Source organism: Mercenaria mercenaria, chromosome 10, assembly GCF_021730395.1.
Source record: "Mercenaria mercenaria strain notata chromosome 10, MADL_Memer_1, whole genome shotgun sequence".
NCBI classification, from domain to species: domain Eukaryota; kingdom Metazoa; phylum Mollusca; class Bivalvia; order Venerida; family Veneridae; genus Mercenaria; species Mercenaria mercenaria.
Window position 1 is genome coordinate 20,253,171 of NC_069370.1, and position 17,343 is coordinate 20,270,513.

At 34.9% G+C, this 17,343-nt stretch overlaps 2 protein-coding genes across 4 annotated transcripts; both read left to right on the forward strand.

Moving 5' to 3' along the window:
• Nucleotides 1-3,174: 3,174 nt before the first annotated feature.
• Nucleotides 3,175-4,505, forward strand: LOC123560476 (serine protease inhibitor Cvsi-2-like). Of its 3 annotated transcripts, none has more exons than XM_045352664.2 (3): nucleotides 3,175-3,283; nucleotides 3,747-3,863; nucleotides 4,274-4,505. In XM_045352664.2, exons 1-3 carry the CDS (start codon nucleotides 3,247-3,249, stop codon nucleotides 4,396-4,398), a joined length of 279 nt encoding a protein of 92 aa, XP_045208599.2. In that variant the 5' UTR covers nucleotides 3,175-3,246; the 3' UTR covers nucleotides 4,399-4,505. The 3 variants fall into 3 exon arrangements, 2 of the variants coding, with proteins under 2 accessions (XP_045208599.2, XP_045208602.2); XR_008365938.1 differs by having other exon boundaries at nucleotides 3,177-3,283; nucleotides 3,738-3,863; XM_045352667.2 differs by having other exon boundaries at nucleotides 3,177-3,283; nucleotides 3,733-3,863.
• Nucleotides 4,506-14,786: 10,281 nt separating this feature from the next.
• Nucleotides 14,787-16,613, forward strand: LOC128546319 (serine protease inhibitor Cvsi-2-like). The gene is made up of 3 exons (XM_053516719.1): nucleotides 14,787-14,917; nucleotides 15,798-15,914; nucleotides 16,414-16,613. The coding sequence occupies exons 1-3, from the start codon at nucleotides 14,881-14,883 to the stop codon at nucleotides 16,536-16,538; spliced, it is 279 nt and encodes a 92-aa protein (XP_053372694.1). The 5' UTR covers nucleotides 14,787-14,880; the 3' UTR covers nucleotides 16,539-16,613.
• Nucleotides 16,614-17,343: the final 730 nt, after the last annotated feature.

Consider the following 17,343-nt stretch of genomic DNA (forward strand, 5'->3'; position numbering starts at 1 on the left):
AAACAGGTTGAATTAGAACTGATTGATCATTGATAATTCATCCGCAATGTTCACGAATGGGGCTATTTTGTGTAGCATATGAACATCCTTTGGATGTGATTAGGAATAAAGTAAAGATGCTATATGATTGTCAGAAATACACTTGTAACTTTGGTAGCGGGGTAAACCAAAACAGTTCACAGGTTCCGAGGCGAATTCGCGAAGCAGCGAAACACTGAAGGAGAAAGAACGAAGTTTTAATACCCGCCGATACGAAAAGTGACAGATACAAAGTTTGTGTGTTCGCCTCTGAAATTTCGTTATTTTGCCTTCAATGTTTCATTACTTCGTATATCAACCTCGAAAGTCGAAATGCGAACACACGACAAATAAGCATTATTTCGACCTTTCTTTGTTTCGTTACTTTGACATTTCGCCTCGCCGACACGAACACACGAAATGGCAGAAATCAGCCACCATAGTAAACAGTGATTTTCTTTCGAATTAATGTTTCGGAGTGGAATCATCAAAAGTCTGTATCTAAAAATGACTCTCTATCTGTTCTAGGGGCTTTATCTCACTTTTTCCCTCTGGTCAGATCGCTCTGTGTCTGTACTAGTAGAGGATGAATTTCGCGCCCTATGTGGCTGCGTTTGCTATTTGTGTTAGAATATGCGCAGGCTGGTCTGGATCCTTGCTGGTCGCAGGCCACTATGTTGGTTTTCTCATGGCGCGGCTCAAATAGTAATAAATATCATTTCATATCAAAATGTCATTTCCGGCATTGCTTCATTTACAACTGCAGTTCATCTGCAACGGATGCCAGTTAAGTTAACTAGAGTTCCTGCATAATTTGACAAATTCTCTACGTAAGATGAAGGTGAATTAAATGTACAAAAAAATATGTTATTGTTTCATTTTTGTTAATACATGTTCCAAAAATTCAAGAAATGACACCTTTTCCTGGAGAAATAAACAAAGATGTAAAAGACTAACACATGAATTAATACATTTTGCAGTTTTCATACTTAGGAATAAATCCGTGAATAGCGCCATGACATATCTGGTAAATGAACACTAATAAATGTATTATTGTTGATTAACAAAGTCTGTTGAAAATTTTAATCGATTATGGTTAAAGGACTGACATTTATACTTGTCCGGAGAAACATTTAGAGTTTTATCATCAAGCTCTGTTCGAATAGAAGTTGGAAACATCTCGTACATTCTCTGAGACACATCCCTATTTCTGCAATGGGACTTGTCATTATTTTTGAATTGCGACTCTTCACTATTTTTGCACCGAGACTCGTCACTATTTCTGCACTGGGATTCGTCACTATTTCTGCACCGAGACTCGTCACTATTTCTGCACTGGGATTCGTCACTATTTCTGCACTGGGACTAGGACTCGTCACTATTTCTGCACCAAGACTCGTCACTATTTCTGCACTGGGACTTGGACTCGTCACTATTGCTGCACAAACTGGTAATCATTTTTTGCTTATCAACAGCTACTTATGAATCTTTATCGGGGCTTCCCTTTATTTCTTATCCAATCTGTTATTTTCATTTGCAAATGATTTTGTGGATTTCCATTTCACTTTAATCAGTCTGCATAGTTTGTGTTAAAATGAACTGGTTGAAAATCCGTGGCTTACATTTTGTTGCTTGTTCTTTTTATTATTTGTTTCCATCTATAGCTCAAATTTTTAGTTAACAAAACTTGTCCACGTAAAGAAAATCACCCTTTAGTTAGATTATAAAGTAGTGTCATGTTAATGACCGACATACCACTTTGGAATAAAAAGGTTAATATTCATTACGTTACATTTTTTGCCTTATCACTAAAATTGTACTTTTTAGCAAATAAGCGGAAAATAGTAAATTTCAAAATTTATCGTCATAAGACACTTTTACTTGAGTAGTGCTTTTAATGCATTTACCAGTCCACTTTTACAATTAATATTTGATTTGCCTATTTCAATAGTTTCTTTTGTTTAATATACATTATTAAGTATGAGGTGATAGCTTTGATATTAACTAAATGGATATAGCTATGCGAAACTGTACACTTTCTAAATTAGAAAGAAACCTAAAATTGTGAATGGTGTACAATATCAGATATTTCTCTGGCAAAATATTAATGTTTATTTGACAGATAAACGCTGTTTCAGTTTCAGTATTTCAGTTATGCAATTGTGGTCATTTAGCTAAAATATAGCTGTTGGAATCGGCACTAAATCTGACATGTTATCCACAAATAACTAACAACTTCTCTACATTACTCAGGGAGGGAGAAAGAATAATTGCATACAAGGACTTTGATATGAAGTGATTTATAAGACTTTTTGAAGCATAGAATACAAACAAGCAAAAATAGTTGTTCGCTAGAAGACATGAAAGGCAGAACACACATTATGAACCGGCTTCCTTGGTACAAGTACCCTTCTACAGAACAAAAGCAATTGAAATAATATCATTTGTTTCCATAAAGTAGAAATGACATTAGATGTCCTCAAAGTCAGTAAATGACCGCTTTTTAGAGATATTAAGAATGCTGGTTTACTAATACTAATGAAAACCGTAAGTTTAGGTACTTGGAAAGAACTTCATTAAACTCGTTAATATGTAAGCGGTGAATTAAACAGTAACAAACCCATCGTCTTCTATATGTGAGACTTTCCAGTTCATTATACATTTTATTGCACTGCACAACTGAACTCTTATTAACTCAAGTAATTGCACCAACTGTCACCATTTTAGATTATATATTTGCATTCGCCCTTTTCTTTTCGATTGAAAAATATGACGTTCATTTTGTATGTAAAGCAGAAGGAAAGGCGCGATAGTTACATCAACGCTGCTTAGTGATAACTGGTTGTTTTGACGACGTCCGCGTAGTCAGGGACACCGTTCCTTAGATGACGTCACAGTTGTTCTATTTGGTGAACAGAATGGCCGGGAAGCTAAATGGAACAAAATGTGTGCAATTTATAATTATAATCTTGTTTACAAATAGAAAGGAAATATAATGTAAACATAAGAAATGAAATGTATTTCGTCAGTGTTCATACGTAATGAACGACAGAATAGGGTCGGCAAGGACAAGGACAGTTAAGTCACGACTGTCGTGCAAATGAGATACATATTGATAATTATGCCTTATCAAATAGGACAATCATTCGTAACGTACAGCAACATAAAAGCACCCAGGTCTAACGGTCTTTACATTTCAAAACTGACATTCTACATCTACACATTGAGATGAAAGTCATACTCATTATCTGCGCAGCACTATGTGGTAAGTTTATGATTTTATGGGGTTTAATTTTTTCTTGATATTTTTCGGCGTATCTGTATAATATGTTTTTTTCTATAGTTTTAATAATGGAAGCACGGCACAATTAAATAGAGGATATTTATTTGTTTTATACCAATATCTTCAAAGATTTCTTGTGATGTCAAGTCTAAGTATTTTATTGGTGCGAGAGATATCGACTATAAACGCCTAGCTCTCGCTGTCTCTTTCTTTCTAATGCAACATCGCTTTTTAAGAAACAGAATGTTTTGAAGCTTGCCACAGAGCACCCGGTATTTATGAATGAGCATTGGTAAGCTATCACTATTGTCTAAACAAGTGTTCGTTAGGCAAGACCTAACACGAACATATTTCAGAATCAGCAAACTTCATCACATTATTTTGAGTAGCTGCTACTGATATGATACCTATTGTTTATTTTGATTTCTTAGCTTAGATTTTTCAGTTGTTAGCATCTATGCTGAAGACTGTCCCACTGGCAACGTTCAACAGGAGTGTACGCACTTGACGTGTTCAGGAGACTATACTTTAGTATGTGTGAACGATGTTTGCACTTGCAACCGTAAGCATCGAGCATTACGCTTATATGTTCTAACAAACTTATTTATCAAAAGATAATTGTTGAATACGTGGCTTCTTTTTTATTTTTGAACTGATTTTGTTTAATTTACCCACATCAATAAAACGATTTAAACGAAAATTAAGATTTGCCTCCACAAAAATAATCATATTTCACTGCCAACCTAAACGGGGCGCTCTTCCACAGATTTACTGATTGTACTGGAAAGGTTGTTTGCACTTATGTTTAAAATTATTCTGCTTGTTTACCATTCAAAATACCGCATTCAATGTTCAAGTGATTTTTAAAAGGTGTTATATGCATATACTGAAACAGAAGAAACCATGCAAAGCACGTGTCTTATATGTTTGACTTATCATATAGAAATTCAGAAGTATTTTTTCTTTTCCCAGCTACCCAGAATAATAACTGTACCACCCTAGCTGACTGTACGGGTAACGCAAACCTACCGAACTGCCCTCCAGGATGGCATTGTGTTGACAATGCATGTCGATGTGGTGGAAACTGGGGAAAATAAAGTTACTGGAGAACTGTTACTGCTTTCAAAAGAAAAACATTGAAACTATTACAGTAAAACTATTGTAAGAATTATATTTTCTGCTCAGTATATTACAATCCACTTTATTCCCTTGCCTTTGATATACTTTCTTAGATATATTTTGGAAATACAATCTGACTGAAGTACATCTCCTATTACGCTACGCATAGGATCTGACAACGAGCTATTGATGGCCTCGTTCTGACAACCCTTCCGCTAACCAATCAAAGGCTACCTTACAACATTCTGCAAGCTTTAAAAAGCCTTGGGTTTTGATATCAACAATTTTTATGTCAAAAGATGTCAAATAGCCGGTTAGCTCAGTCGGTAGGGCACTTGCTCTGTAAACGAGAAGTCCCGGATTCGAGCCCTGGATTAACTGCAATTTCTTTCTTTTCTTACTCTTTGACATTCGAACAAGTTGTCTGATTGGTTCAAATAAAAATAGATTTGCGAAGATAAAGATAGCAATATTGGAAATTCAAAATATACAGAAGACGAATGTGAAATGGGTCGTTCTCAGATCTTCGTTTAGAAGATCAAGTACTTTAGTCAGATTGTTGGAAATATAAAGTGCCATGCTACTAGTATTGAAGTTACTGTTATTCTTTATTCAGCCGCAAATGCCCAATTTGACTAAAAGTGTGTTATATCGTTGCTTTGCCCTAACTACTGAACTGATTCGGATGCAAAGCTCCTGTAATTGTAGTTCAAAAGCTGAATACACAGACGTATTTTAATTCAATACAGCTATAGCACTTTAGCCATAGTGGTCAGATATTTGTAAGACTTGTAATGATCGTTCGAGGGAGAACCGCACACGATATTACAAGCCTTACTGATTTGGCCACTTTGACTGCAGTGTTTATCGTAATTAACAAACTAAATATACAGATATATTTTATTGAAATAGGTCGGAAAGCACTAAAGCGACAGTGGCCCGATTTCTATATAGCTTGTAATATCATGAGCAGTCCTCACGTTAAAGGAGCTGGCAATTTTAATTTTTGTCCAAATTGGGACCGTCACCTTACCACAGCCACTAAACCAAATTCAGGAGCAATTAATCGTTCTGCACTAACAGGCAATGAAGGAACTCTATTTGTAGTTCACGGCATTAAAATACATTATACATATATATTATGGTTAATAAATAAAAAAGAAAAACATCCAATGGGTTCCCTCTAAATGTATTCTTGTCTACCTACAGGTTTCATATCATAATCATCAGGGCAGACATATAAAAAATGTGTAGTTGCTACGCAACGTCTCATGTGTACAAATGTGTAAGCAACGTTATATTATGACGTCATCAATATTTGTTTAGTTTTGGTTTAAAATATTGAACAAGTAACGTTTCTTAGACAACCTAGCTGAAACATTATTATGAAATTTATGAAAAGGAAAAGTTAAATACTATGGGTCCATTATAGAGCATAGATCTAAATGTTCACTAACATGCAATTGTCTTGTTGATGGGTCTCTTATTTGCTGATCATGGACAAACTCCTATGACCCCGATAATACTAAGCCAGATTTGGTAGGAAAGCTTTATTTTTTTTTTTTTTTTTTTTTGTTGAGTTTAACGTCGCACCGACACAAGTATAGGTCATATAGCGATGTCCGCACTTTGATGTTTGAGGAATACCCCAGATGCCCCTCCGTGAATTATATCATCACAAGCGGGCACCTGGGTAGAACCACTTAACTTCTGTAATCCAGCTGGATGACTTCCTCTACTTGTAGTTCACAACCTGAATACACAGATATACTTTCATTGCGATAAAGTGACAAACATTCTAACCACATTTCCGATAACACTAAGGTTTGTACGGTTCATTTTTTTTTACCATCATCCCGTTTTTACCACTGGGTAGATTCGGCAGCGATACCCCTCTTATTATAGTTCACAAAGTCAATACATAAACATATTTTCATTGCATTAGCGTATTAATTAACTAAGTCAAACAAGAGTCGTAATATCAAGAGCAGTTCTCTAACTTTCACGGTGTAAAATTTCATATTTTTCCGGCATAAGACTATCACCCTGCCATGTAGACTAAAGCGATTCTTTTGTTTTAGGTCACATGCTTATTACAGAAATAAATATTCATTGAAATACAGCACGAAAGACCCAGAGTGGTTTGATTTTATTGTATGGCTTTAGTGTCGTGAGCAGTTCTTCTTATGTCCGATGCAAAACTTCAAGTCCAAACAATTAGTCCAAATTGAGACAGTATTCCTGCCCAAACCACGGAACAAATGTGGCAGCGAGGGTTCTTTAATTACTCTTCACAGGCTTAATATGTACATATAGCTTTCATAACAATAGAGTAACAAACACTGTAGCCAAAGTGGCCCGATGTGCGGTCCTCCCTCTGTTCGGTGTAAATATCATTTAGGTCTAAATCAGGACGGTCCTCCTGCCCTAACAACTGAATCAATTCGGCAACGAAGTCTCCCCAAATCATAGTCCATAAGTTCATTAAACAGATATTTGCCCTTGAAACAGCGACACGCAGTTTAGCTAATAAAGCTTGTGATATCGTGCGCAGTTCTTATTTTGTCCGATGTAATACGACGTATTTCCAGTTTTGACGAAATTGAGATCGTCATCCTGCTCTAACCAATTATACGGCTCGGTAGCACACACCTCTAATAGTAGTTCACAAGCTCAATACAAATATATATTTTCATTGTAGTAGAGAGATAAACACTTAAGCCACAGCTATCAATTATACTTATAGAGGTTTACATTTGTCCGGTGTAAAATTTTGATTTTTGTCCAAATTGAGATAATGTATTACCACTGATCCAGTTCGACAGCGATGTATATGCACTGTAGGGAACGACATTATCTCACAGATATAATTATTTTCATTGCATGGTCCTTTCGGATCATGGAGTCCATTCAACAATTGTATAATAGTGTTCCGCTTTAGCCGGTGCTAGGGGGCGTGAGAGGTGTCGCACGTGTCATTATCTCTCATGAACAGACTCAATCTAACCGAGTCTGCTTTCATTGCATTCTTTGCTTCAAAAGGATCTTTTTACAGATTTTATTCTCACTTTTTCCGGTGTTAGATTCTAATTTTTGCCTGAAATGAGACCATCATTCTGCCCTCACCGCTGAACCTATTCGGCAGCAAAGCATCTGTAATTGTTGTTTATGACATTAATACCCAGATATATTTTCGTTGTACCAGAGTGACAAACCCTTTAGATAGATTGTTTCAATTTGACTAAGTCTTGAAATGTCGTTGAATTTTAGTCCAAATATAGACTGTTATCCTGCTCTAATAACTTAAACTGTTTTGGAGCTAAGCACCTCTTGTTATAGAACACAATCGCAATACACAGTTTCTTTCATTGCCGTAGAGAGACAAATACTTTGGCCACAATTGCCGAAAATACTAAGGCTTGAATATCGTTTCCTGTTCCGGGTTTATCCGGTGTTAAATTCTATATTTTTGTCCGAAATGAGACCATTATCCTAACCAACTGCCAATTGGTTAAGCAGTTGGGCAGCAAAGCACCTCTAATTGTAATTTATGGCATTAATACATAGATATGTTTACATCACAACAGAGTGACAAAGACTATGGAAAGAGTGCCTCTGTAATAGTACGTCTTAATATCGTGTGCAGTTCCTCCGGTGTAACACTTCAATCTTTGTCGAAATATCGACCATCATCCTGTCATAACAACTGCCAGAATTTGTTTGGCAGAGAATGCCCTTTTATTTTAATTCACAATGTTAATACACCTATATGTTGCTATGTCAATAGAGCGACAAAAACCTAGCCGCAATGGCCCGTTTGCTCTTCTCACTTTGTCCAATTAGCTCCAAAACAGTTTAAGTTATTAGAGGAGGATAAAGTGCCTTTTACGAAGGCTCGTTTGCTCTTCTCACTTTGTCCAGTGTTAAATCTCTATTGTTTGACAAAAGTAATACCATCATCTCAAACAATTTGGCAGCGAAGCACCTCTTATTGTAGTTCACTACCTTTATACACAGCAACAGAGTAACAAACACTTTAGACAGAGTGTCTCGATATGAATAAGACTTGTAATATCGTGTGTACTTCTCATTTGTGTGTGTTGGGTTTAACGCCGTTTTTCAACAGTATTTCAGTCATGTAACTGCGGGCAGTTAACCTAACCAGTGTTCCTGAATTCTGTACCAGTACAGACCTGTTCTCCGCAAGTAACTGCCAACTTCACAACATGAATCAGAGGTGGAGGACGAATGATTTCAGATACAATGTCGTTTATCAAATCGTCACGGAGAACATACGCCCCGTCCTAGGATCGAACTCACGACCCCGCGATCCGTAGACCAACGCTCAACCTACTGACCTAAGCGGGCGGGTGTGCATTTCTCATTTTGTCCGGTGTGCAATGTCAATTTTTGTCTAAATTAAGACCGATATCCCTCTCTATCTGCGTTAGCAGTCTAGGAGCAAATCAACTCAATTAAAATAAACAATCAATGCACAGATATTTTCATTGCAGTAGAGAGACAAACACATTAGTCACATTTGTTAAGAATATTAAGGCTTGTAATATCATGTACGGTTCTGTCTTTACTTCCTTCACTTAAATTTCAATCTTTGTCCAAATTGAGATCATCATCATGCCCAAACCACAGAATCGATTTGCCCGCAAAGTGACATTAATTGTTGTGCACGACTTTAATTCACAAATATATTTCCGTTGCAATAGAGTGACAAGTACCTCAGCCACAGTGACTTGATATTACTAAGGCATTTATTATCGTGTGGTCTATACTTTATCCGGGGTAAATTTTTTTCAATATTTGTTCAAATCATTCTAAACTACTGATGATATTCGGCAGCGAGGCAATTCTAACTGTAGTTCACGACCTGAAGATATATCTGCATTGCAATGCGTATCTAACTGTAGCTCACAAGCTCAACATAAAGATATTTTGCCATTGAAATAGAGCGACAAATGACTTAGCCCCAGTAGCACGATATTACTAAGGCTTGCAATATCCTGTGCGGTTCTTACTTTGTCCGGTGTAAATTTCGATTATTATATATATTATTATTGCAATAGAGCAGCAAACATTTTAGCCACAGTAGCCCCATATTACTAAGGCTTTTAATATCGTATGCAGATTTCACTTTGTTCAGTGTAAAATTTTAATTGTTATATAAACTGAGACTGCCATCCTGCCATAACAACTTAACAGTTTCGGCGGCAGTTGCAAGTCACCTCTAATTGTAGATCACAGCCTTGCTTTACATATATATATATGTACAAGCATGCTTGATATACAATTAACGTGTGGCAACTATCCGGGTAAATTTTTAAAATTTGTTAAAGCATGTTCAAATATGATATATTGAGCGAGAATTCTAATGTAGTTCACATAAATATATTGATATATATATATTCATTGCAATAGTTTGACAAAATCTTTAGCCAATGTGTCACAATAGTATTACGGTTCCCACTTGCTCTAACAACTGAATTGATTTGGCCGCGAAGTTTCTGTAATTGTAGTTTACATGATTAATACAAAAATTTATATTGCAATAAAGCTACAATTACTCTAGCCAGTAATAGTAATATAGTAATTATGTGTGTTGTTCTCACTTTGTCCGGTTTAGGAATAGATCATCAAAACACATAATTATCTGTCAAACAAACAACATTTTTCTTTCCTTTATGTATGAATGACATTTGTAAAGGAATTAGAATAAACAACTGCTAGTTCCGTCTAGTTATGTGAAATTTCAGCACTGGGACGTTAATGCAAATGCATTAAAACATTCAACTCTACTGGACTGTATTTGAAATATTCTCAAAAAGTTGTCTTTCTTTAAAAATGAATTGCATTTGTAAAGAAATAGAAATTAACGATTGCTAGTTCCACCTAGTTATGTGAAATTTCACCACTGGGACATTATTGCAAATGCATTAAAACAAAGATAACAGTCCTTTGAAAAAAAGTGACTTTTTAAGCCGTTGAAATGTCCGAAAATGTGGCCTCTTTATGAAGTCCTTTTACGGAAGTCAGTGTATATATCTGTAAATTTGTAGACCATTATACATATTTCATACCCTGTTTCATGTAAAACAACACATTCTTTCTATGATTTAGTGTTGTTTGAACTTTTTTTGGTAACCGTTTAATATTTGTCCAAATTGAGACATCATTCTTCCCTTAACGCTAAACCGATTAGTTCACGACCTTAATACACAGATATATTTTCTATACAATAGAATGACAAATACTTGAGCCACAGTGATCCGATATGATTATGGCTTGTAATCTTGTTAGCAGACCTCAGTTTGTCCGGTGTATTTCATTTTTGTCTAAATTGACACGTTCCTCCTGCCTTAACAACTCTGAATTAATTCGTTAGCGAGCTCCTCTAATTGTAGTTAACATAATGAATACACAGATATATTGTCATTGCAATAAAGCAACAAACATTTTATGCACCTGTCCGGCAGCTATGCATTTCTAATTGTCGCTTAAAAGTTTAGTACACATACACTCATTCTCATATTACTAGTACAGCAACGCAGCACTCTTTAACAAAAGTGGTCAAATGTTACTAAGGCTTGTAATATCATGTGCGGTCCTAACTTTGTCAAGGGTAAAATTTCAATTTTTTTCCATATTGAGACTGCGATCCTGCATTAACAGGGAACCGGTTTGGCAGCGAAGCCACTCTATTTGAAATACATGCCCTTAATTCACAGATGTATTTTCATTCCATTAGAGTGACAAACACTTTAAGAACAGCGGTACAGTATTACAAAGGCTTGTAAAATCGTGCTACGGTTTCACATTGTCTGGGGATTCAAATTGTATCCAAACTGAGACGGTCTGCCTGCCGTAACAACTGAATTTATTCGGCAGCGAAGCCCCTCTAATAACACTTCAAGAGATCTATATACATATATCTATCATGTTTTTTTTTGTTAAATGAGAGTATTTAACAGGTTATCACAAATGCTTATCAGGAAACACTCAAAATTACTGTTAACTGGTACTATAAGTTTCAAATCAAGCAATTTATATTTTGTATATTACATTAGTGATTGTGGCTATTGATTGAGACTGCATTTGTTTAATCTCTTTTAAGATAAAATCATATTTCTTGTAAGTGTTATCGCTTAATATATTTAAGCAGTAACTAGTTCATACACTGATATTTCTGGTGTATAATGATGCATATTTGCATCGTTACATAGTGAAAATCAGTTATTAAATTGGAAAAAAACATGATATTTTATTTATGAAATAAACGAGGCCTTCATTTTTTTTATTGTCTAATTTACCACGGCTCAGAGAGATCAGATGCGCAGGCATTAGTCTAGCCCGAGTGGTTGAATATTTAAGTATATGAACGATTAATCGGGGTAAATAAGACAATAATTAAAGGACAATAAAGCACAAGAAGGCATTGTTTATATTTATTTCAACAGGCCCATTGAAACAATGTGATAAAGCTCTGCTGAACTCCATACATCCGTGTGGTAATGAATCGGACGTTATGTGGCTATGTGATGTCATAATTAAGTATGCTGTTCTCTATGCGGTTTGCGCATTAACTAAGGTTTATGGAAGAATATATACAACGTTTAACTCCCTCCTATGTTTATCTGACAAAACATTGAGTCATATTAGAATGTAACACTACATTGGAAATAAGCTTCAATTTCCGTTAACGTACCGCTTAAACAGCATGTCAAATGAATTTTATCTCATCATCAATTAATGCACGTTGAAATTACTTTACTAATCAATTGAGAAACTTATCATTTAATGTTTTATTTTGATCATTAGACCTGCTAATATTTCCAATTGAAAAGTAATGCATTAGTTCATTTACCGTCTGAAAAGTTTTAAGCATCCGGTGTCTCATTATTGACAAGAATATTGATAAACATTTATATGTCGATTTTTGAATGTCTGGTGAAATCCTAAATGTTCCGTTACGTCCTCTGTACTCACACGTATGCATGGAATGTGTGAATAAATTAACTTTTTTCTCAGCAAATGCTACTGGCGGACACTTTAGTTTTTAACTATGTTAATGCATTATTAAAATACATGCCAAAGCAAAGGTCTTCGTAAGTAGGGGAAGTCTACTGAAGATATGAAATGTCATGTTGATTTTGCCCTGTCTGATTACAATTGATAAGAACACATTTATGTATAGCAGTTGACATTAAAACATTAAATAGGGCGATCGAAAAGAACCGTGCTCAACTGCATAGTGAAAGTCTTTAACAAAACATTTTAAATGAAAGCTGCACTATTTGTCTTTGCAGCAATACTGCGTACGTAAGTTCATTCCAGTAGTTAGTATATAAAACAGAAGTTCTGAAATGCCGTAAAGGTATTGTGACTTTTTAGAAAATGATATGTTCAAAGGCGTATAAAGAACAAAACCGCATGATTGCAAGACTCCATTCTGTTGTGGTCAAAATTAATCAATTTAGAAAGAAATAGCATTATTCAGTTAGATAAGCGCCACGTTGTATTTAAGTATGTATATTCCCGAGATCATATTATTTATTAAACGCTAATGAAATTCTGCTTTGCCCAGTTGAGTCCAATTACTTAAGAATGTCAAGGCTGTTAACTTCAACATTTCAGCCTGCGCAAACATTAGCAAAATGCCATTAAGGCGGCCTTGTCTAATGGTAGTTCTTGACCACGTCTTAAGTCTACGCAATGTGTTCAAGCTTCTTTCCAACTGGCAGCGACTGTATAAGCATGAACTAACTCGCGCATAGCTTGTACGAAAACTATGCTATAAGAATATGTGTGATTTCCATTTAACTTCATTCAGTCTGCATGGTTTGTGTTAAAATGAACCGGTCGAACATCTGTGTCTTACATTTTTTTTTTGTTTTTCAATCTATAGCTCTAATTTTTAGTTAACAAATCTTGTTCACGTAAAGGAAATCACCCTTATTATTCGCTCTCGGATAGTCACATTTTTCTTTAATTAGATTATAAAGTAGTGTCATGTTAATGACCGACATACCGCTTTGGAATGATAAGGTTACTAGTAATATTTATTACGTTACATTTTTTTTGCTTTATCACTAACAAATAAGCCGAACAAAACAAGTCAAGTTGTTTCAGTTGGAACTTCTAACACTTTCGAAAACACATGCTTGTAAGAAAGGAAATTAAGAATTGATAAATGATTCTTTTACAAATTATCTATATGTTAGTCTAAAATGAATAAAAAAATTGCAGCAGCTGAGATTTCACTAATGAATAGATATAACTACGCTAAACTATACACTTTCTAAATTAGAAATAAACCCACCAAAGTTTTAAATGTGAAACAAAACTGTGAATGGTATACAATATCAAACATTTCTCTGGCAAAATATTAATGTTTATTTTCAGTATTCAGTTATGCAATTGCGGTCATTTAACTAAAACAAGGCTGTTGGAATCAGTATCATTTCTGACATGTTATCGACAAAAACTGACAAATTCTCTACATTACTCAGAGACGGAGAAAGAATAATTGCATACAAGGACTTTGTTATGAAATAGTTTATAAGACTTTGAAGCATAGAATAAAAACAAAAATATTTGTTCTCTGGAGGACATGAAAGGCGGAACACACATTATGAACAGGCTTCCATGGTACATGTACCCTTTTACAGAACAAAAGCAATTGGAATAAAAACAACTGCTTCCATCAAGTAGAAATGACATTAGAAGTCCTCATAGTAAACAAATGACCACTTTTTCAGAGATATTAAGAATACTGGTTTACTCATATTAATGAAAACCATAATTTTAGGTACTTAGGAAGAACTTTATGAAGCTCGTTAATATGTAAGCTGGTGAATTAAACAGTAACGAACGTAACATCTTCTATATGTGAGGCTTCACGGCACATTTTACATTTTTATTGCATAATCGAACTCTTACCAACTCAAGTAAATGCACCAACTGTCACAATTTAAGGTTAAATATTTACATTCGCCCTATTCTTTTACATTGAAATATTTGACGTTCATTTCGTAAAAATAGCTAAAGGAAAGGCACAAACGTTACATCAACGCTTCTTAGTGATAGCACACCGCTGTTTTGACGACGTCCGCGAATTTAATATTAAATGCAACAAAATGTGTGCAAAATTTAATATAATCTTGTTTACAAATGGAAAGGAAATATAATGTAAAAATAAGACATGCAATGTATTATTTCGATGTTCATGCGAAATGAACGAAAGAATAGGATCGGCAAATTAAACATGAATCACTAGGTCATAGACAGTGTGTCACGAAGGTCGTAAAAAAGAGATATATATTAAGAATTATGCCTTATCTTATCAAATAGGCCAGTCATGGCAATAGCGTGACATACAGCAACATAAAAGCTTCTAGGCCTAACGGTCTTCACATTTCAAAACTGAAATTCCACATCTACACATTGAGATGAAAGTCATACTCATTATCTGCGCAGCACTATGTGGTAAGTTTATGATTTTATGGGTTTTAATTTTTTCTTGATATTTTTCGGCATATCTGTACAATATGGCTTTTTTCTATAATTTTAATAATCGGGGCACGACAAAATTAAATAGAGGATATTTATTTATTTTATACCAAAATTTTCAAGGATTTGTTGTGATGTCAAAGTCAAAGTTATTTACTGTTCCGAGAGATATCGAAAATAAACGTCTCTCTCTTTCTCTCTGATGCAACCTCGCTTTTAAGAAACGGAATTTCTGAAGCTTGCCACAGAGCACCCAGTATTTATGAATGAGCGTTGGTAACCTATTACTATAACCAATTGTTCGTTGGTCGAGACCAAACACGTTTGTATTTCAGAATTAACCAAGTGCATATAAATTCTGCTGGTTCTAGCCTATGATCTATGTGCAATATTTGCATTACCAAATTCGATCAAATTAGATTTTTTTGTATCTTTACTGCATATGAACTTTTACAATTAAAGTCATGAAATGAGGTAATCAAAAATAACAGAATCAATTAAACTTTCTATTTGCTTATAAATATTCAAATCTTTGACAAATATTAGAGGAAACAATTACAGTAAATTGAGTTTAACAAGAGATTGGTATATTTCATGTTGATAATTAAAATTTTGCAGCCGGGTTGCAGCCGGGTTATACACAAGGGCATTGTGAGCCTTTTATTCTTTGAATCTTCGCGGGTGCATTTTACAGTAATTATTTTTGCATATCTGCATGCAATTCGATGTTATGAGCCTTATGTACATTTTACCGTCTTCATTTTGATGAAGAAACTGCAAAATTTGGCAAGAAATTAAATACAATGTGTAATAATTTCACGAAATGTGGTTAACCTTGTTTTGTGATATTTTTCAGTTGTTAGCATCTATGCTGAAGACTGTCCCAACAACAACGTTCAACAGGAGTGTACACACTTACAGTGTTCATATGGCTATACTTTAGCATGTGTGAACAATGTTTGTACTTGCAACCGTAAGCATTGAGTATTACTCTTATATGTTCTAACAAACTTACTATCAAAAGATTGTTGTTGAAAATACACCAGCACAAATGTCTGTTATCGCTGCGTTGTAGGAACGAACCAATGCTTTAAACTATCCGTCTGAAGTACGTGGGTTTTTTTCTTCTGAACTGATTTTTGTTTAATTTACCCAAATAAGTTAAACGCTTTAAATGAAAATTAAGATTCGCATCCACAGTGCATATCACATTTCACTGAAAACCAAAACGGGGCGCTCTTCCACCGAACTCCTGATTGTACCGGAAAGGTTGTTTGCGCTTATGTTTACAATTCTTCTGCTTGTTTACATTTCAAAATACCGCATTCAATTTCAAAGAGATTTTTTTACAAAGGGTTTATATGCATATACTTAAACAGAAGAAATCATGAAAAGCACGCGTCGCATCTGTTTGATTAATCAAAAATAATGTTCCTATATAGAAATTCTGACGTTTATTTTTCGTTTCTCAGCTAACCAGGCTACTTCCTGTACCACCCAAGCTGAATGTATGAGTAACACAAACCTACCGACCTGCAACCGAGGATGGCATTGTGTTGATAATGTATGTCGATGTGGTGGAAACTGGGGCAAATAATGTTGCTGCAGTTATTGCTTTCAAAAGAAAAAATATTGAAGCTATTACAATAAAACAACTGCTGTAAGAATTACATTTTCTGCTCCTTATCTATATATTAAAATCAACTGTGTCCCCTTGCCTTTGATATACTTTCGGAGTTATATTTTGAAAATATAAAGTGCCATGCTACTAGTATTAAAGTTATTCAGCCGCAGATGCCCAATATGACTAAAAGTTTGTTATATCGTTTCTTTGCCCTAACTACTGAACTGATTCGGAAGCGAAGCTCCTCTAATTGTAGTCCAAAAGCTTAATACACAGATGTATTTTCATTGCGATACAGCAAAAGCACTTCAGCCATAGTGGTCAGATATTTGTAAGACTTGTAATAATTCTTTGAGGTTGTCAGTGTATCAGGTGTAACAATTAAATTTTTGTCCTGGTTGAGACCATCTGAACCTATTCAACACCGAGTCTCATCTTATTTTAGTTCATAAGGTTAATAAAAAGATATGTTTTCATCACGATACAACGACAAAACTTCACACGATACTACTAGAGTTGTAAGATAACCGCACATGATTTTACAAGCCTTAGTAATATCGGGTTATTGTGGCTAAAGTGCTCGTCGCTCTATTACGATGATATATCAGTGTATAAAGCTTCCGAAATACAATAAGATGCATCACTGTCGAATCAGTGCAATGTTGAGTGTAAGAAAGGGCTCTGAATTTGGATAAAAATTGTAATTTTTAAACCCGACAAAAACGAAAACCGCAATTGATATTGTATATAAGTCTTACTAATATTGGCCATTTTGGCT

What these genes read in the sequence shown, in the direction of transcription:
- LOC128546319 (XM_053516719.1), top strand. Translation starts at nt 14,881, where the DNA reads ATGAAAGTCATACTCATTATCTGCGCAGCACTATGTG. An exon ending in TATCTGCGCAGCACTATGTG is followed by an intron (nt 14,918 to 15,797) that starts GTAAGTTTATGA and finishes GATATTTTTCAG; the next exon opens with TTGTTAGCATCTATGCTGAA. An exon ending in CAATGTTTGTACTTGCAACC is followed by an intron (nt 15,915 to 16,413) that starts GTAAGCATTGAG and finishes TTCGTTTCTCAG; the next exon opens with CTAACCAGGCTACTTCCTGT.
- LOC123560476 (XM_045352664.2), top strand. Translation starts at nt 3,247, where the DNA reads ATGAAAGTCATACTCATTATCTGCGCAGCACTATGTG. An exon ending in TATCTGCGCAGCACTATGTG is followed by an intron (nt 3,284 to 3,746) that starts GTAAGTTTATGA and finishes TAGATTTTTCAG; the next exon opens with TTGTTAGCATCTATGCTGAA. An exon ending in CGATGTTTGCACTTGCAACC is followed by an intron (nt 3,864 to 4,273) that starts GTAAGCATCGAG and finishes TTCTTTTCCCAG; the next exon opens with CTACCCAGAATAATAACTGT.